Source organism: Monodelphis domestica, chromosome 7, assembly GCF_027887165.1.
Source record: "Monodelphis domestica isolate mMonDom1 chromosome 7, mMonDom1.pri, whole genome shotgun sequence".
Taxonomy (NCBI): domain Eukaryota; kingdom Metazoa; phylum Chordata; class Mammalia; order Didelphimorphia; family Didelphidae; genus Monodelphis; species Monodelphis domestica.
Genome location: NC_077233.1, coordinates 196,057,838 through 196,079,090, shown reverse-complemented (window position 1 = coordinate 196,079,090; position 21,253 = coordinate 196,057,838). Strand labels below are relative to the sequence as shown.

General features: G+C 35.4%; 1 protein-coding gene across 4 annotated transcripts in view; it reads right to left on the bottom strand.

Moving 5' to 3' along the window:
- The window catches only part of TJP2 (tight junction protein 2), a 155,976-nt gene that overhangs the window by 120,441 nt on the left and 14,282 nt on the right, over positions 1–21,253 (bottom strand). For 2 of the 4 annotated variants that reach the window (XM_007498575.3, XM_007498576.3), the window contains exons 1-2: positions 10,268–10,564; positions 6,160–6,283 (exon numbers count right to left, since the gene is read on the bottom strand). In XM_007498575.3, coding sequence (XP_007498637.1) covers positions 6,160–6,283; positions 10,268–10,383 — 240 coding nt within the window. In that variant the 5' untranslated portion in view covers positions 10,384–10,564. Of the gene's footprint in view, positions 1–6,159; positions 6,284–10,267; positions 10,566–21,253 lie in introns of those variants that run through there. The other 2 variants (XM_007498574.3, XM_056806235.1) reach the window with 2 other exon arrangements.

Sequence of the window (21,253 nt, the reverse complement as noted above, 5' to 3'; positions counted from 1 at the left end):
ACCACAATTCTTGTTTATTTTCTCCCAACAACTCAACTCAGTACAGGGGGTCTTTTGTCTTGCCACTGGCCTTGGATGACTCTGGAAGAGACAGTGGGACCCATGGCTTTGGGCAACTCTGCCTCACTTAAATCCAAGTCATGCTCAAGTCAGGATGTCAGAATTGTGATTCTGGGCCAGGTGAGTCCTTAGATAATAATGGAATATCATATTATATCATAGCAGATAATGATAGATGCATAGTACATTTTAGAGTTAATGCTTGGTAGAGATGGGAGGTCCTGCATTGAAATAGGGCTTCAGACATGTCCTAGCTGTGTGACCGTGGACAAGTCACTTAACCCTGCTCTTTGGCCTTGGAACCAATAAGGCCTTTCCAGCTTAGTGGATACTTCTAGGGCTTATGTCCTATTGGCATATTTTCAAGTACCTATGATTCCCCTGCATGCCATAAAGAAGTTTTGAGAACTTTTGAAAATGTTCCATTTCTTAAATGGAAGACAATGTGGAGTAATGGATAAAGCTCTAGAAATGGAGTAAGGCCTGACATGAGTGCAAATCCTCTCACTAAACCCATCATACTCTCAGCTTCTTACCTGTAAATAGGGATAATAATAGCACCTTCTTCACAAGGTTGTTGTACTTATCAAAAGAATAATATATAAAGTCTTTAGAAAACCTTGAAGCACAATGCATACTACTATTATTCATTAATATTGTTAAAAGAAGAAAGTGGGCATCTTCCTTGGGCATTGAAAAAGTGGAGCATGTCCAGAGAAGGGTACATAGGATGGTGAAGGGTCTTGAGTCCATTTCATATGATGAGTGGAATTGTGTTTGTTTTGCCTGAACAAAAGATGATTCAGTAGCTATCTTCAAGTATTTGAAGGACTGTTATATGGAAGAAGGATTAATTACATTTTTTCGATTTGGCCCCTGAAGATAGTACCAGGAACAATAAGTGGGAGTTGCAAAGAAAGCCCATATAAACTGTATTTCAGGAATAACTTCCTAAAAATTGAAATTTGATCAAAGTAGAATGGACTACCTTAAGACATGGCAGAGCCCCCCTCTGTGGAAATCTTTAAGTAGAAGCTAGAGGACTCATTGTCAGTGGGAATTCCTTTTATGAACAGGTTGGATTAGGTCCCCTCCAATTCTCATATTCTGTGATTCTGTGGAGCCCAGTAAAGCTAAATTTCAGATCCCCACAAAGTGACTAGGGTAAGAATTCAAAACAATTTTTCTATAACATTTAATAACAAGTGAAAATTAGCCTTACAGATGATAAGCAAATCACAAGGTAACAGGACACATTATTCTTCATTGAGATCATGAAGGTTTTATTTGCTACATAATTCCTAGGTTACTAGCTTCTCTTAGCACTTACAACCATATTTATGATAATTTGAAAAGTAACATAAACAATATATTTTCCTCCATGAAAAGCATTACAATGACAATAATAATGATGACTTTTATTTTCCATTTATCCTTCCTGAAGAAAACCCAAAATAAGTTAGAAGCCTTTGCAATAAGATCAGTACTAAAGCAAGGATGCCCATTGTTGCCACTATTATTTAATAATGCACTAAAAATGTTTCCTGTAGCAATTAGAGAAGAAAAAGTAATCAAAGGAATTAAACTAAGCCATGAGGTAACTAAACCATCACTATTTGAGGACATGATGGTATACTGAGAGAATCCTAGAAAATCAACTAAAAACTAATGTAAATAATTAATAGCTTTAGCAAAGTTGCAGGATATAAAATAAATCCACATAAATCATTAGCACTTCTAGATAATTTCCAAAAAAAAAAAATCAGCAGCAAGAGTTAGAAAGATTGAAAATCACTCTAGACAATATAAAATATTTGGGATTCTATCGCCCAAGACAAACACAGGAATTGCATGAACACAATTATAAAACATTTTCCTCACAAATAAAAATAGATCTAAATAATTGGAAAAACATTAATTGCTCATGGGTAGACTGAGCTAATATAATAAAAATGCCAATTCTACCTAAATTAATTTACTCATTCAGTGCCTTAAGAAAACCCAAGTTTCTCATGGCAAAAGTTTTCTTGTGTTAACATTTGTCTGTTTTGCTAGGATGACTAGCAATAGGAAGAGAGCATGTCTATTTTGGCTCTAATTAAGAACAGCTAAGGGATGAATATATATAGTAATTATTTGGCAATAGAAACTTGAAGAAATATGCAGACGGCCCATCTAAAACTACAATTATTTGGTATGTGAAGCCAAGAAAGGTAAAGCAACTGCATTTTGTCTATAGTTCTTCTATCTCACCCTCACCCTGTCTGTATTGCAACTACCACCCTGTCTACAACCCTTTCTTCAACTGAAACAACAGTCCTATTTATTAGAGTGGGGATACAAAAAATAGTTAAACTTTAGAAGAGCCTTTCCTATTACAAGCTTAGCAACAGGCCTGTCCAATCCTGAGGTACCCCATATCTAATATATCTCTTGCCTAAATTCAAACCTATATAAGCTGTCTCTTTTTGTTTCTTCAGTGAGTTTCTGCCCATGCAGCTGGGGCTCTCTTGTTGGCAAATTCAGTACTCTCATTGGTTCCTAAATGTATGGGTTAAGATTTTAGTTTTCATTCCAGTTCTAGTTAGTTCCAGGACTGACAACTTACCCACATGGGCAACAATTAGGCCAAGTCTGCCATGAAGCTCAAGGTCTAAAATAATGCCAAATGAATGTGCACTGTTAAGTTCAGGCAGACAAACACTTTGATTAGTCAGTGGAAAAGAAAGCTGTAGCACATTCCTACCTTAATGTGCAATTTCAATTTTAACTACTTTTTTAAACTCTTACCTTCCATCTTGGAATCAATACTGTGTGATTCCAAGACAGAAGAGTAGTAAAGGCTAGGCAATGGGGATTAAATGACTTGCCACACAGCTAGGAAGTGTCTGAGGCCAGATTTGAGCCCAGATCCTCCCGTCTCTGGGCCTGGCTTTCAATCCACTGAGTCACCCAGCTGCCCCCCACTTTTAATTATTGATCTAAAATTTTGTGTAGTGTGTGTGTGTGTGTGTGTGTGTGTGTGTGTGTGTGTGTGAGAGAGAGAGAGAGAGAGAGAGAGAGAGAGAAACCACCATCATGGCACTTTTCTTTAATTAATTTCAAAGTTCTTTAAATAGCTCATTGATTTACACATCAATTTTGCATAGATAATAAAGTAAATTTTTTCCAGAGTAGAAAATTTAGAGGACCTACTTCTAATTTTAAAATCCTAGGAATCAGTAAAAGATATCTTATTTATTCAAATGGAAAAGTCAACATTAAAGGGATTCCAGAACCTTGTTTTATTTGAGGCTTCCTTTTAAGACTAGCTTCATTTTACTATGTAAGATAACTGGTATTGTCCTATTTTTCTACCTGTTGCCTTCCTCATATGAACTTTTTGAGAGCAAGGATTGTTTTTCTATTTCCGGTGCTTACAGTGCCTTACATATTAATAAGCATGTAAATGAGGCTTGGTGATTGACTGATTCATTTCTAATATTTTACTTCCCCTACTAATCTTACTTTAATATACAGGGTAACTTCTGATTGACTTTAATAAAAGTCGGTATAACTAAATCTCCTAAAAATGGAAGCCAAAACTATATGAGGATATATACCTGATAGTTTCTTCTACATTGCTTGGGGTTAAAGGGCAATCTAGTTGAAAAACATGACAAAGGTGATTCAGAGGGAACACATGGATCCTTTCCCCTTCAATGACCAAAATGCCCCAATTGAATGGGATGTTCTCAGCAGATGCTACCTTCTCCATTAAACCTTTTCCAATTCCCCTTGGGGCAATAACTTTCCCCTTCAGACTTCACAAACATTTTTTCCCATGCTTCTGTCAGATACAATCAAATATAATGTAATATTGTACACTACATTAGCATTATCTGTGTTTCGTTTCCCCTTACTCTATTCAAAACTCCAAATTGCCAAGGACTATGTTTTATCTCAATTTCAAATCTCTTCAATTCCTAGCACAAAATATCTGTACAGAGCAGGCATTTAATAAATGCTGAAGTGGTGCCTTAGCCACAGTTCAGTTGTGAAGCAGTTTTCATGTCTATCTGGCATCCATTTAGATTCTTAGAGAAGAACTAAGAACTGAAATGGACCTGGTTTATAAAAAAAGGGCAGGGGTGGGGGGGATTTGGCCTCATTCTAGCTAGTCATGTGCCTAGAGACAAAGAATGAAATGAGAATAATCCAAAAACCAGCTGAAAATAGATTTAATATGTTGTAAACCTCATTTCATTCCTATTTGAGAGGAACCAGCAATATGGATAATGTTGATTGTTGCTAGCCTTTTTAAAAGCTTAATCCACAAGCCTTTTTAAAAGCTTAATCCACAAGAGCTAAGATGATGGTGTTAACGCCTAGCTGTAATTCGAAGTACAAGTTTAATAATAAAGATGGCCAGGTTGAAAAATGACTGTGCCATTTTCTGGGGTTCCTAGAAAGAAGGCAAAATGACTTCCAACTCTAGGCACTAAAATACCTTTCTTCATGGTCTCCCCAGTTAATGATTTACTCTAGGATACAATGATACTCTAGGATACAAAGTACTCAGTTGAATTTAATGCAAAAAGCATTTATTGATAATTTACTATATCCCAGGCACAGTACAAGATATTGAGGATACAGAGACGAAAAATGAAACAGTACATGTCTTTAAGAAGCTTACATTCTACTGTGGGAAGGAAGGGATACAACAATACACAGCTAAATATATTCAAAGTATATACAAAGTAATAAATATAAGGTTATTTTACTAGAAGAATGGGAGATCACTAACAACCAGGTTGGTGGGGGTTGGGAGGGTGGAATTTAGAGTGACAAATACAGAGTAGATACTCAACAAACAACTGATTATCTATGAAAAACCAATTCACTGATAGTTTAGACCTTAGTTCCAGGAAGAAATTTTCTTTTTTGTGTATGTGAATGATATATAATTAAATTTGACTACATTTTGCTAAACTATTTTATCACCAAAATCAAAAGCAGGCACTAGCAACCTACCATGCCAGGCAAAATTTGTAGTTTTTATTTTTAATTATCTAATTTATTTAGATTATTTTCCCATGGTTACATGATTCATGTTCTTTTCCTCCCCATTCCCCGAGCTGATGAGCAATTACACTGGGTTATACATGTATCATTGTTCAAAACCTATTTCCATATTCTTAATATTTGCAAAAGAGTGATCATTTAAAATCAAAATCCACAATCATATTCCCATCAAACTACATGATCAATCATATGTTTTCTTCTGCATTTCTGCTCCCACAATTGTTTCTCTGGATGTGGATAGAGTTCTTTCTCATAAGTCTCTCAGAATTGTCCTGGATCATTGCATTGCTGCTAGTAAAAAAGTCCATTACATTTGATTGTGCCACAATGTTTCATTTTCTGTATATAATGTTCTCCTGGTTCTGCTCATTTCACTCTGCGTCAATTCCTGGAGGTCTTTCCAGTTCACATGGAATTCCTCCAGTTCATCATTCCTTTCAGCACAATAGTATTCCATCACCGTCAGATACCACAGCCATTTTCAGCCATTCCCCAATTGATGGACACCCCCTCATTTTTGAATTTTTTGCCACCACAAAGAGTGTGACTATAAATATTTTTGTACATGTATTTTTCCTTATTATCTCCTTGGGGTACAAACCCAGCACTGATATTGCTAGATCAAAGGACAGGCAATCTTTTAAAGCCCTGTGGGCATAGTTCCAAATTGCCTTCCAGAATGGTAGGGGTTGGTTTTTTTTTTTTGGTGGATGTTAGATGGCAAATGAATTAAGCTTAAATGACACATTTGAAAAAATGAAGAATGAGTAATTATAATAATCAGTTGTAGCTCCCAGAAGAGATAAGGAGTCATAATCTACCTTACTCCTTTAGGTAAAGAGATATAAGACTATAGGTGTGCAATGTTTGCATATATTGTGTCTACTTCATCAATTGAAGTTGTTTAATTGTTTCTCTTTTTTACAAAGGGAAGGATTATTTGGGTAACACTAGGAAGAAGAGAGATAGATGAAACGAACTTGTGATGTCAAAACAAAAGGTAAAACTTTAAAAGAGACACATATTAACAAATACCTGGGAAGGCAGGCTGTCAGTAGGCTCAAGTCTATGATGTCTTGTAGAATATTTGTTCCTGGAGATACAATTGGGTTGCCAATCCCACTCACAAGGAGATGACAACAAAGTAGTATTTCTCTCCCTGAAAAATAAATCAAATTTAGTCATTTACAGTGTGAAAGAAAAGTCATTAGCATGGAGATCCTGGAAGCTTATAAAGAAAAAGGAATTTAAGTGAAACAAGATACATTAATCTACATAACTATTTATTAGCTATGTGACTCTGAAGAAGTCACTTAATTTCTCTGTCCATCAGTTTCCTCATTATAAAATGAAGGGATTAGACCTGATAGCCTCTAAAACCACTTCCAGATCTGAATTTATGGTAATGATAAACCATAAGATGGGGTGATATGTTGCATCTTGGGAAACAAATGTATTTTATCTTAGAAAAAGAAAGAAAATTTAAAAACCATGTAGCAAGCTATAATCAGAGAATTCCTAAGAAATAAACTGTCAATGCAAAATTAACCCTTTAGTTTAAAAAAAGCAACAGATAACATTGAGAAACAGAAATGAAAAGCAAATCATTATTTAAAGTGATTTATCCAGTTAAGATTTGGGATATTAATTCAAGTTTATTCTTACTTGTTTGATTCCTAATATTTATTAGAACATAGCCAATGTTGTTCTTTCTCTCTTAAAGAAATTTATAAGTCAGAAGCATGGTCCTGTTTGTTTTTTCTTAAGTTACACTAATTTGAGAGCAGCTAAGTATCTCAGGGGATTGAGAGCCAGGCCTAGAGATCTAGAGGTCCTAAGTTCAAAACTGACCTCAGATATATCCTGGCTGTGTGAGACCCTGAGCAAGTCATTTAACCCCTGTTACCTAGCCCTTACTACTCTTCTGCCTTAGAATCAAAACAGTATTGATTCTAAAACAGAAGATAAGGCTTTTAAAAATTATTATTATAAAATTATAAATTATTAAATTAGTTTTAAAAATAAATAAGGTTTCACTAATATGTATGTTTTTTAAGAACCACAAATGTCATGCTTATTTCTGCATGCATCATTTTAGCCTTTTGTTGGGCAGAATAAAAACTAAAGGTAGTGACAACCAGGTGGCTCAATGAATAGAGAACCTACCCTATAGATGGGAGGTCCTGGGCTTAAATCTGGCCTCAAATACTTCTTGCTATAAGACCCTGGGAAAGTCACTTAACCCCAATTGCCTAGGCCTTACCACTTTTCTGCCTTGGAAGTGATACCTCGTATCTATTCTAAAACAGAAAATAAGGGTTTATTGGGGATTTTTTAAACTATATGTGGTGATAAAGAATGGTGTTTTTTTCTAGTTAGTATTGGGTATACCTTTGTAGTTACTGGACAAAGAGGTTCTGTGGTATTTCTGTCAATACACCCTTAACAATGAAATGGAATGTAGAAAAAGATAGTGTTTTATTTTTACAGGCTGGGTACATGTTTCCCTGTTCCAGGAAGCAGCAGGAAATTTAGGCATAAACTAAACCAAAACCATCTGGACAGCCAAAGGGAGGTCAATGGGATTAACAACCCAACACATAAATAATTTTTATTATTCCTTTCAAAGAGAAATAAATACCTAGCAAATCAAAATGAATTTCATTATACTTTGGACCTTGACGTAAAAAAGTATTTGCTCAAAACCTAATATTTTTCCTTGAAATTATTCTTGGGTTTTTTAAAATTAATTTAAAGTTATCCATCAGCATTTCATCTCTCTTGGGTCTAGTTTCAGTGCTGGGTAAAGTTTCAGTTTACAGCATCTCTCACCATTGCTTTATGTACTTGTTCCAAGAAAGGGAAGGAGCTTAAGAGGTTGGTAGGTCAATAATTTGTAAAATAAATCATCATTACCCAAAGGGCTCTAGACTAGGTAATTCTTTTAAAAATAAGTTCTTTCATACAGCAAACTAGAAAAGTTAGGGACAATCTCTGAGGAATAAGAGAACTGACAATTTTTTAAAGTAATCTGCAGGTGAGAAAATATGGTCCAGGGTTATCAAAAGCAGAAATTTTTGCAAAAACTTGTGGAGAAGCACAAGTTCTCAGTTCCCTCACTGGTGCAATTAACACTATTCCATCTGTATATGGGATATTAATGTAACTATTAAACAAGAAATTTAAAAATATTTCTTAAAACTTACTGACTGAACATACATTGGCATAAAAATGTCTACAAATTTACCAGAACAACAATAATCTAGCCATTATGGCATTATATACAATACCAATCTTGCATATCTAGTCCTTGGTCACATAGCATACAAAGGAATACTACAAATATACCATTGTTTACAGATAAATTTGTAAACTTTAAAGCATTTATGTATGAGTTATTGATGTGTTATTATTAAAACCAAATAAATGAGAAGCAGAAAGGCACTAGTCCCAAAGGTTTTGAATATTGACTTATGTTATAAAATATAAATAGCAATGATAGAAAATCCTTAGAGCTATGTACATACAATGGAAGAGATCTTCAAGGCCATTCCTATACCATATCTCCATTTTCTAGTCTACAGTATAGAAATTCTCTAGTCTACCTTTAACAGAATGTCTCCCTAGACAGAGTTCCATAGCATAGCCACCAACCCAACCCTCAACATCCTTGCATCAGTGTTCAGACAACATACTCTAACTACCAATGGAAGCTTTGACCAACTACCACTAACCCAAATGCCTGAAAGATATGGATGTATAGTCTATTAAATCTACAGTCATATTCCTTCTCCAAGATACTTGAGAGCTGCCCACCTAACAAACTAATTCTCATGTAGCTGGTAAATATACCAAATATATACATATACATTTATGTGATATGTTTGTATATTTATCATTTTTTTGAAGAAGCAATGGAAAAGAATTATGTAAACCATTCTAAAACACCCATCAAGAGTTCTATAAAATTTCCAGTTTTTTTCACAATTAAAAAATATCTTCTGTTACAAAGAAAAATATAGTGGACTCTTCTGTAAGCATCACTGAATATCTTATTTAGTATTATAAAAATATAAAGAATTTAAATAAAGATATTTATCAAGTGATCAATATTGAAAAGGCTAAAATGGGGGTATTTAAAGAAAAGTTAAGAAGATATTCTACAATTAGGTCAATAGCATTTATTAAACATGCACTATACTATTATTACTGTACTTACCACTGGGGATACAAAGAAAGGGGTTTTTTTAAACACCACAATCCTCACATATTGAATGAGTAGAAGTTTTAGTAGGGACACAGTATTAAAAAAATTTTTTTATTAAATTAACAGAATAGAAAAGACAATGTAGCACAATTAATAAAGGATGGGCTTTGCATTTAGAGAGATTTGGGTTCAAAACCTGAGTATGTATGCTAACTGTTTGACCATGGGCAAGTCACTTCATTTCTAAAGATCTTAGTGAAGTCACTTAATTCTCTGAGATTCAGTTTCCTTGTGTAATAAAGAGATTGAATAAGATGCCCTCTAAGGTCCCCTCCCGATCATAATCATAAATATATGATTCCCCAAACAACTCTGTAAAAGTTACACATGAGTTGCAAAACTGCACTGGAGGAAAGAATTTCCAGACTGGGATTTCTCTATATTGAAGAATCGAAAATACAAACAAACAAAAAATGAATAAATGAAATGAAATACTTATCAGAAAAATGATAGTATACAACAAGTATAGTTTTAACAAAAATATATTAAGTTGCACAAAATTGGGTTTTTCTTCTCAGATACCTATCACTGGAACTTTGGATTTTAAAAGCCTGAAAGTTAACAAAAATCTAGGCTGGAAAACTATTCCTTAATTTAATTATTTTGAGATAACTCTACATTAACTCAGTTGATGGATTTAGCTATTAAGGAATTTCACATCATAAGTTTCATCACTTGGTTCTAATTCTAAAAAGTTATACTATACAAGAAAATGCAACTTTCCTCAATTAAAAACTTAGCATTTATTAACTGCATTACAGATATCACTACTTTCTATATGTTTCTACCCACTGCCAGGAGATATTCATTAGGTATCCATGTTTAGTCATCATTCAACTAGCCACCTCTCTCAATCCCTTTACCTATTTTGCTTACCCTGGGCGCTGCCAAAGATTCACATGTCTCCGGCTCTCTGGAAGGAGTTCTCTCTTGTTAAGTGGGGTGATGCCAATTGCAGCTTCCAATATTGTGATATATTTCTTATACTTCATCTCTTCTCTCTGTCTCCTCTCTCAGCACATCAGCACAAGGATGTGTAAATTAAAAGCAGTGTTCACTAACAGCAATTTTAGTAATCTCCTCTGTACTGTGAGTTGCTGGGTTTTTTAGTGTGTACTACGTATCATAAGCTACAGTTATAAAAATAACTTTGCAAGGGGAAAATGGCCAAAACAAAACACCAACAAAAAAGAAGCCCTGCTGGATTCCCCTGAAACGTCAAGCGTTATATAATTCTGTGGATCTTTGAATAAAGCACTAATGAAAATGATTTTCAGGACAATCATGGTCTGTACTAAGCCTAGCTTTCTAATGCATACACTCCAATTTGTTAATCCTCAGATAAATCTTTAAGGCTGATAATCTTTCAAATACTAATGGCACAGGAGGTGATTTATTTCTAAATAAGGGCTAGTAATAATTGATCCAGGAAGCCTCCACACTTCTGGAATGACAAGTAATAAGCACATTTTTCCACTTAAAAAGTCTCCCTCTTTTAAAAGGCTGTATTTTGCTAAAAGTAGCAGGCAGTATTTTGGATTAAGTCAGGATATAGAACTTTTTGAGTGGAATGAACTCTTTACTTTAGCCAAAGGTATGACAGAAAATTATGAGAAATGCTAATAATTCTTTCACCACCACTTTGGAGTCCAATGCTTGCCCTGCTTACTAAGCAATGCCATTTTTTTGTTCAGTTTTATATCCTATATGTAGAAACTATATTGCCTCATCTGAATGAAACTCTAAATTAAATTACATATGGATAGGGAAAATGAATTGGAGAAAGGAGTCATTAGTCATTAACCATTATACATCTAAACCAAAAAAGTTATTGTCTTCCCCATGAATACTTCTCTAAATAAAAATATAAATTGGGGGCAATTGGGTGGTTCAGTAGATAGCCAGGCCTGGAGAAGGGAGATCTTGGGTTCAAATCTGACCTCAGATTTCCTAGCTGTGTGACCTTGGAAAGTTATATAATTCTCATTGCCACTCTTCTGCCTTAGAACCAATATCATATTGATTCTAAGATAGAAGGTAAGACTGTTTAAAAATAAATAAGAAGGGAAGAATTTATGAGCAAGGATGTTTTACCATTACCAATTACCACTGGACATTACAAGATATAAAATGAATAATTTTAATTAAAGGTTTTGTATGAACAAAACCAATGCAACCAAGATTTGAAGAGAAACAACAAACTGGGAAAAGATTTTATAACAAATTTCTCTGATGAAGTTCTCATTTCTCAAATATATAAAGAACTAAATCAAATTTATAAGAATACAAGTCATTCCCCAATTGACAAATAATCAAAGACATGAATAAGGAATTTTATGGGGAAGAAATTAAAGCTATTAATAATCACATGAAAAAATGTTCTAAATCTCTCTTGATTAGAGAAATGCAAATTAAAACAACTCTAAGGTACCACCCCATACCTATCAGATTGACCAAAATATGACAGTAAAGAAACACTATAAATGTTGGAATGGATATGGCAAAATTGGGACACATGCATTGCTGGTAGAGTTGTCAACTGATCCAACCATTCTGGACAGAAATTTGGAACTATGCTGAAAGGGTTATAAAAGAAAGCATACCTTCTGACCTAGTAATACCACTACTCGTCTATAACCCAACAAGATAAAAAAAAATGGAAAAGGACCTATTTGTACAAAAATATTTACAGCTGCTCTTTTTGTAGTGGTAATAATTGGAAAGTAAAGGGATGACTCTCAATTGGGGAATGGCTGAACAAATTGTGGTATATGATGATAATAGAATACTACTGTGCTATAAGGAATGATGAACCGGATGATTTCAAAAAAAGCTGAAAGGACCTTCATGAACTGCTGCAGAGTGAAATAAGCAGAACCAAGAGAACAGTAACTGCAATATTGTGGAATGACCAAATGTGATAGACTTTGCTATTAACAGCAATATAATGATCCAAAACAATTCTGAGGACTTATGACAAAGCTTTCCACCTCCAGAGAAAGAATTGTTGGAGTAGAAATGCAGATGAAAATATATTATTTTCTTGCTTATTTGAGTATATGTTTGGGGGTTTTGGTTCTATAAAATTATCCACTTTCAAAAATGAATAATATGGAAATATGTTTTGTGTGATAATACATGTATAACCCATATTGAATTGTCAGTTCCAGGAGGGGGGGGAATCTACTCCTTTCTCAGAAACAAGTCTTCATTTTGGACCTGAATTAGTTATGAGAGTTTTAAATTGTTTTTCTGAACATTCATTTGCATGTAATAGTTGGAATTACTGATCATTTAGTCCCTCTATCATACTTTATTCAACAGATGAGGGTGCATAAAATATTCTGGACTTATTCTGGACAATATTTGAGGAAAGTCATTGAAAGTCATTCTGTGAACTGGAATGACATGCATAGGAAATATATTTGTAGAGACTGAGGAAACTTGGTCATGTATTATAGGTTATTCTATAAAACAAAAAGCCAGTTTGAGACCTAAGAGGGTTAAGTAACTGGCAGCTCAAAATAAGGGAACTTCCAGCCAAGCCCTTGAAGAGGAATGACTGGAGATGAGGGAAGGAAAGCACCTTGGCCTTCTCTTTCCCTCCTTGTCCCAAGAAGGACCTTGAAGCTTGAGTTTTGAAGTCTTAGAAAATTTTGGACTTCCCATATTCCCATTAGCATCTTGGCATCATTATCCCTGAGACACAGGCTGGTGTCAGCATCTGCATCAGAAATCAAGGACATACTGGATGAGGAAAGACAAATTTAAGACTACCAGGACACCCGAAAAACTGCCCCAAATTTAAAGAGAAACACCTGAAGGATGCCAGCAAAGGGACTTCTGGGAATTCAGAGCTATCCCTTTGTTATATGTGACCTCTTAAGTTTGAGCTTACTTTTTCCTGGATTCCAGACTTTTAAGGAGAATATATGGGGCCAACTGTTCTTATTAAGATGCTTTAGTAAATACTCCTAAAAAGCCAACATCACAGGTAGAGAATCTCTCCACAGCTGGTCTTTACAACTACAAAGGATATAATATTTAACATGAATGAGATCCATATGTAGCTTAAATAGAAATGGAGAGAGTACTTATCCCAACTCCTATTCACACTGACAAGTTATATCCATAGAGGACAACTGCATCTCCCACTTAGAAAACTCCTACTCTTGAGTTTTTGCAATAACTTTCTAATGCTATTGGCTGGACCCCCCCCCTTCAATCTGTTCTCCTCAATATTTTTAGTTATCCCCCCTCTGGCATTGATTGACCCAGTGATTACTGTTCCAATATAATTTAACCAATTAACAACAATTTACTTTTACCAAGGGATATTTACTGAGAAGATAAAGCAGGAACAGAAGTTATTTCCTTCTGCTAGGGACACTTTTTTCTCCCTCTACCAGCTTGCTTCCATAGGGTTTAGCATCTTATTATTTGTTTTAAATTTAAAGCAGTTGTTACAAATCATTTGCCACTACTAACTTTACTTCTGAATTCAACATAGCCACTAGACAAATCTCTTCCCTTGCAGTAAAACCCTTTGTTTCAGCTACCATGTTCCTGAAGCCACAAGGCCACACTGGATAGACTCTAATTCCTGAACCTATGCAGCTAGTTCTTTTACCTTTCAAAGACCACAATGCTATAGCCCTGAAACTTCTTTACTTCTAGAATAGCTATAACAGATATAGAAAAATAGATGGGTCATGTGTTCATGGGTTACTGTTGACCCCTGTGAGAAAAAGAAGATCTGAGGTCTCTCACTCCATCCAAAGGCTTACAGCATGTAAACCTTGATTGTCCCCAGGAAAGAGAGAAAAAGAACATGACGTGACCAGTTATTATGTTATACACACTCAGTTCCAGCTCTGCAAAACTCCTCTTAACCACATAGAAAGTAAAAGGAAAAAAGGAAAAAGGAAAAAGATCCAGAAGTCTTGTGTATGCTCTGAAGTAGAGACACAGGCTTCTATAATGCATATCATCATGGGAGAGAGGGAGAGAGGGAGAGAAAGAAGGAACGAACGAACAAATGAATGAAGGAGGTAGGGAGGAAGGGGGAAAAAAGGAAGGAAAGAACATAGAAGGTAAGATTTAAGAGCCAAAGAAGCAGATTTAGAAGAATGTCCACAAAGAAGGCAATAATATAAATGGAAACAAGACTAAAAGACAAACAAGAAGCAGCAACATATTAGAGTAGATGGAACACCAGATTAGACATCAGGAGACCTAGCTTCAGACACTCCTTTCTCTCTCACTACCTAAGTAACATTGGACAAAGCAGTCTAACTCTCTAAGCCCCAGTTTCCTTATTTGTAACATGAGGAGGTTGGAGTAGGTGGCCTTCTACCTCTAAACAAGGATTTTATTAGATCAAAAACAATGACTAAAGTTGGTTCCAGATGACCTATTTGAAATACTCTTTGTTCTATCAAAAGGTCATTGTCTAGAGGCTCAGTGGATTGAAAGCCAGACCTAAAGACAGGAAGTTCTGAGTTCAAATTCAATTTAGGTCACTTTCTTGCTAAGTGACCCTAGTCAAGACCAACCCCCATTGTCTAGCCCTTACCACTCTTTTGCCTTGGAACCAATACATGGTATTGATTCTTGGATGGAAAGGAAAGGTTAAAAAAAAAAGATCATGGTCTATAGTTGTAGAATGCTATGTTGCGTATTATTCATAATATTGAACGTTTCTATTAAACTTTTTTTCCCTTTAGTTGAGTATATTTTGTGGAGGGGAGGCACACAATGAGAAATGTTTTGTAGTATAAAAAACAAAAGTCAAAAAGAAATTTATGGGTGATTAGGGACCTTCAAGACAACATTTAGAGTTGAGTGGTAGAAGCTATTAAATATTCTTTGCCTTTTCTAATTAATGATCCAATCTTTGCTCTGATAAAAACAATAGCAATATATATTTATATATCAATTACTATGTGCCAGACACAATGCTAAGCACTTTACAGTTATTATCTCATTTATCCTCACAACAACCTTTGGAGATCCCAGTTTTATAGAAAAGAAAAGTGAGACAGACAGTGGTTAAGTGACTTACTCAAAGTCACAAAGGAAGTACCTGTCTGTTCTATCTACTGTACCACCTAATTACCTCCATTATAGTCAAAACAGTGAAAAAGTCATTTAGTCCTGGGATATACCTGATTATTGAAAGAATACATTCATTTGGATATGAAAGTAAGGACAGAATAAAATTTTATTTACACCTATGAGAGAATGGTATATGATAATTAAAGAATTTTTAGGTATAATGTCGAGTCCTTAATTTATTAAAATTTTTTAAACCCTTACCTTCCATCTTAAGAGTCAATACTGTGTATTGGCTCCAAGGCATAAGAGCAGTAAGGGCTAGGCAATGGGGGTTAAGTGACTTGCTCAGGGTCACACAGCTGGAAAGTGTCTTGAGGCCAGATTTGAACCTAGGCCTCCCATCTGTAGATCTGGCTCTCAATTCACTACTCCACCCAGCTGCCCACAAGTCCTTAATTTATTAAGCCAACAAATTCAGGTTTTTGTTGGGCACAACATCCACAAAGCTGGACACAAATCTATATAAGTATTTATTCCTACCTACAATGTGGATTAGTTCACATTTGTGATTTCTAACAGCCAACATAAGACATTTAATTTCATTTTGGACTATAAGTACTTTAAAGAGCTGGGCAAAATATCTTGGAAAAAGTTCTTAATATTTGCTCAAGAAAGCTTGGATTCCATGGTATTAATTGGCATTTCTCCCATGGGTTGGTGAACAACACCGGAATTCTCCTATAATATAATCTTATGACACAGTTGTTGCATTGAAGAAGGGAAAAAAGAAAAGGGGCATTATAGTCTTACTCAGAAAAGAAGACATACAAAAACTTAAATAATAGCCTCTGGTCTAACAAATGGACTTTCTATTAATGCATCATAAAAAATTTTGGTGAATTCCCTCAAATTAGAAAAGTTATATAACCCAACAAAAAATTTTTCAAATTAAACTTGCTATCACTGTAAACTCCTTGAGGACAAGAAATGCTTCATTTTTTTCTCTGTATGCCCAGCACCTAACAGATATTAGATGCTTTACAAAGCCTGCTAATTTGATTATCACAAAAGCATGGTCATATTAGGATCCTTTATTTTATAAATGATGAAACTAGGACCCAAAATAGATAAGTGACTTCTTTGACACTTCTTCACAAAGGTTACAATGCTAATCTAGAAGGCAGAAGAGCGAGACTAGGAAATTGGGGTTAAGGGACTTTCCCACAATCACAAAGTTAGGAAATGTCTGTGGACATATTTGAACCCACATCCTCTCAACTCCAGGTCTGGAACTCCAACCCCTGTGCTACCTCACTGTCTTTCTAACCTAGGATTTGAGCACAGCTCTTCTGAGACCAAAACAAGCATTCTATCACACTATCTGTACCTCTCATTTTAAGCTATTTTTACTTATGTGAATATTAGACAATATTAAGAGACTTCTCTTTCAAAGATTCCTTTGCCAATGCATATAAATATTTTGAAGTAAAAAATGTTTATAACAATATGCTTTTCTGTTCATCAACAAAATTAAAATTGGGCTTGTAAACTATGACTCATTAAGAAAAGAATTCTGTATAATTAACATATTAGAAAGAACTTACAGTCCTTCCATAAGTAGAATTGTTGTTTTCTAATTTATTTATTTATTCAATTTTCTAAAAATGTGCTCTTTGTATAAACTGGACAATAACACATTGAACAAAATAAATCTGGCTTAATATCATATTCAGGCATATATTTATTATGGCATTTTCTTCCGAGATTTAGGTTTTAGATTTTTTCATAACTACTTCTTAATTACTAAAGAAGTTCAAAAACAAATGTGCAAAAAAACTTTTTTTCTCCAAACCCTTATCTTCCATCTTAGAATCAATACTGTATATTGGTTTCAAGGCAGAAGCATGGTAAAGACTGGAAATGTCTGAGGCCAGATTTAAAATAAAGAATTCCCATCTCTAAGCCTGGCTCTCAATCTATTGAATCACCTACTTTCCCTCACGAAAATGAACTTTTAAAATAGAGTGTAGGAAAATGTTATTGTTTACATGCTCCAAATTTAGTCTACATGTTCATAGGTTCAACTGAAGACTGTCTTATAATCCTTCTTCAGCTATGGTAAATCCTAATTTAAAAAATAAACATTATTATTTAGAAAATAAAAAATGGAAATTAATATCCCAAATTCTTGCTTTGAAAAGTCCAGCTTTGAAGGAGCCACCATGTCAAGAAATTCAAAATAATACCAAATCATATACTGGTTTATTGAAGAACTTGGCTGCCAGGAAAGAAAAGGCAAAGGTTATTCTTAGTGTCAGATGGTACCTGGACATAGCCAGACTAACAATGAGATATAAGCCAAGTCCAAATCTAAAAAAAAAAAAATTGTCCCTATTACCCAGAATAAAGCTTAGAGAAATCACTAGTCAGGCTCTGATCTAACAGGTACTTGATTTTGAGCAAAATCATTTGATTTTTCTAATACTTCATTTTCTTGCCAAGAAAATATATATGGAAAAGATGATAGAATGAGGGATAGTAAAGAATACCAAGTCCTCCATGAGCACCCTAAAAATTAACCATTTAGAAATGTCAACAAGAAACAAAATTTTGCTAGAAATAGTCACAGGAGAATAATAATTCCTTAGGAAATAAATGAACAAGCCAAACAGCTCCAATACAATTAAATTTTTATCAATAATAGATTTGGAATCAGAAGACCTTGGTTCAAATTTGACTATTTATTACCTTGGGCAAGTCACTTTTCTTATATGTAAAATGAGAGGATAGGTTCACATGTCCTCTAAGGTCTCTTCTAATTCTAAATTTATTGATTTTATGATTATTTGAGGTGACTGATAAAAGGCAGAAACTTAAAAGTGCCATATTTACAACCCATTTTGAACTAGACTATGACTTCATCAATTCAAAGAACTTTTGGTATGGAAATTCTGCCCATCAAAACAGGCAATTGTTGCATCTTATGGCCTTAGATGCCTAAGGATACTGAGAGAAAGTAATCAGTCAATAAGCTTTCATTAAATAGTAATGCCAGGCACTGTGCTAGATTCAGGAAATACAAATAAGAAATTAACTTAATCTGGTGTGGTCACCTAATGTCTGTGATCCCTACTTGGAATTCTGAGCTGCAATAGGACTAAAGAAAATAAGGTGTCAATGCAAAGTCTTGCACCAATATGGTAAGCTCCAGTTTGCCAAGTTAGAGGAGACATGAATCAGAGTAGATTGGAAACAGAAAAGATCAGCACTTCCATGCCAATTAGTTGAGGGATCCACTCATGAATAGCTACCACACTTTCATCCTTCATTCCTGGACAAGTTAAGGTTGTCAGCATTAAAAAAAAGAAAGAAAATAGAGGGGGAGGTGGGTCAGTCATTTCACAGGTAAATGTAAGGCTTGTAGAGTGGTTACAGACAGAATAACGATGAAGTAATGCAGAGGTAGAAATTACCTGGGGAAGGAAGGAAGGAAGGAAGGAAGGAAGGAAGGAAGGAAGGAAGGAAGGAAGGAAGGAAGGAAGGAAGGAAGGAAGGAAGGAAGGAAGGAAAGAAGGAAGGAAGGATTGAGAGCTAGATCTAGAAGGAAGATATTGGTACATATTTTATGGAGACCATTCTGTCAATATACAATGTTACAAAACTGATCATATCCTTTTTATCCCAGTGTTCTTACTATGAGGGCACTACTCTAAAAGATGTTAGAAACAGTCAGTTGTATAAAAATATATATTCACTAGTTACAATAGCAAAAACTGGTTATAACCCAGGCAGGAAGCCAAATGGATAGAGTGACAGGGATAGAGTCAGGGAGACTCATTTTCCTGAGTTCAAATCTGACCTCAGATATTCATTAGCTGTATGACTCTGGGCAAGTCCTTTAATCTTGTTTGCTTCAGTTCCTCATCTGTAAAATGACCTGGAGAAGGAAGTGGCAGACCACTTCAGGATTTTTGCCTAGAAAGCCCCAAATGGAATCACAGATGGTTGGTCTAATGAAACAGATACAACCAAACAATAACAACAAACTTTTAACATATATGTCCAATGACTGAGATAAATTATAGTTAACCCGTATAATGATTTATTTTTACTGAACCTGTAATTGAATTGGCATAGACATCTAGTAAGCAAACTTCCTCCATCAATGATCAGCAACTATTCAGCAATTTATAAGTTTATGGAGTTTCCTTAGTCACTGACAAATTAAAATGACTTATCCAGGTGAAAGCATGTGACCAGTATGTGTCAAAGAAGGAACTTGCTACCCATGTCTTCTTTATTTGGAACCCAGTTCTCCATCTCTATATAGAATACAGTCTCTCCACAAAATATTAGTATAAAATAAAAGTTTTAAATATGAAAAACTTTCATTTTACATAGTATCCCAAATCTTTATATCCAATCCTAATATTTCACTCCAAAATTCTAATCTCTCTACCTGTCTCCTAGACATTCCTGCTTGTATGAGTCACTGCCACAAATTCAAACTCATCATCTTCTCCCAACCTTTAGATAATATGAAATTGATAATATCTATACCAGGACCAGGATCTGTTCATTGTTTCTACTTCTTCAGTCTCTTAAAACCACAGAGCTTGGGGGGCAGCTGGGTAGCTCAGTGGATTGAGAGCCAAGCCTAAAGACGGAAGGTCCTAGGTTTTGTGTCAAGGAAGTTCATTCCCTCCCCCTCCTGAGTAGCTTGAACATTCCTGACATAACACAGTTGCTCCAGGTTTGTGTCCCTCTACCTTTTGTACATCAATAAAAGTCAAAGCTTTGGGCTTGTGAGGGGGGAGAACCAAGAAGAGAAGGAAGAAGGAAGAGGTCGGGAACAGAATAGGCAGGTGAAAGGGAAGGAGGAAGGGACTTGCAGGCTAGGAACCAGGTGGTCAGTTTACTTATAGAAATGACTGTCTACCCTTTCTAATAAACTATAAAATATATATTTGGGTAGAATTATTTCAATTCTTACAGTTCAAATCTGGCCTCAGACACTTCCCAGCTATGTGACTCTGGGCAAGTCATTTGACCCCCATTGCCCAGCCCTTACCACTCTTCTGCCTTGGAACCAATACACAGTATGGATTCTGAGATGGAAGGTAAGGATTTAAAAAAAAAACAACAACCAGAGTTGGAGGGGACCTCATAGGTCACCTATCTAGTACAACCTTCTCATTTTACAGGAAAGAAAACTGGCATTCGAAGAGATTTCATAGGATCCTAGATCTAGAGCTAGAGAGGGCCCTCAGAGCTTATCTAATCCATCATTCTCATGTACACATGAAGTGGTTGTCATTTGTTCAAGGTCACATTGCATCCTCCTTGGACCCACTCTTTGGTCTCTAGAACTTTGATTTGTTCCTAATTACTAAGAACTGCAACCTCTTAGATCAGTGATGGAGAAACTTTTAGAGACAAAGTGCCAGGCCCTGACCCCACACCACTCCCTAGACTAAGTGACATGTCACTTCTCCTACACCAAAAGACCATATGCCGTGCTCCCCCTTATCCTGCACAGGGGAAGGAATAAGTGCTCCCATTGGGCTGCTGGACAGAGGGACAGTCATGTGAGAAATGTCTTTAGCACAGGTGAAGAGAAAGGGAGTGGCTAAGAGCTCTCTTCTCTTCCAGCTCTGCAACCTGTGATCTGCCCACATTTCCCCCTGTGCCCTTCCATTGGGCTGCTGGGCAGAGGGATGATGATGTGAAAAAATGTCATCAGGCATTCTGGAGAGGATGAAGGGAACAGCTCCACCTGAGCCCATCTGCCTTTCTGGTAATGAA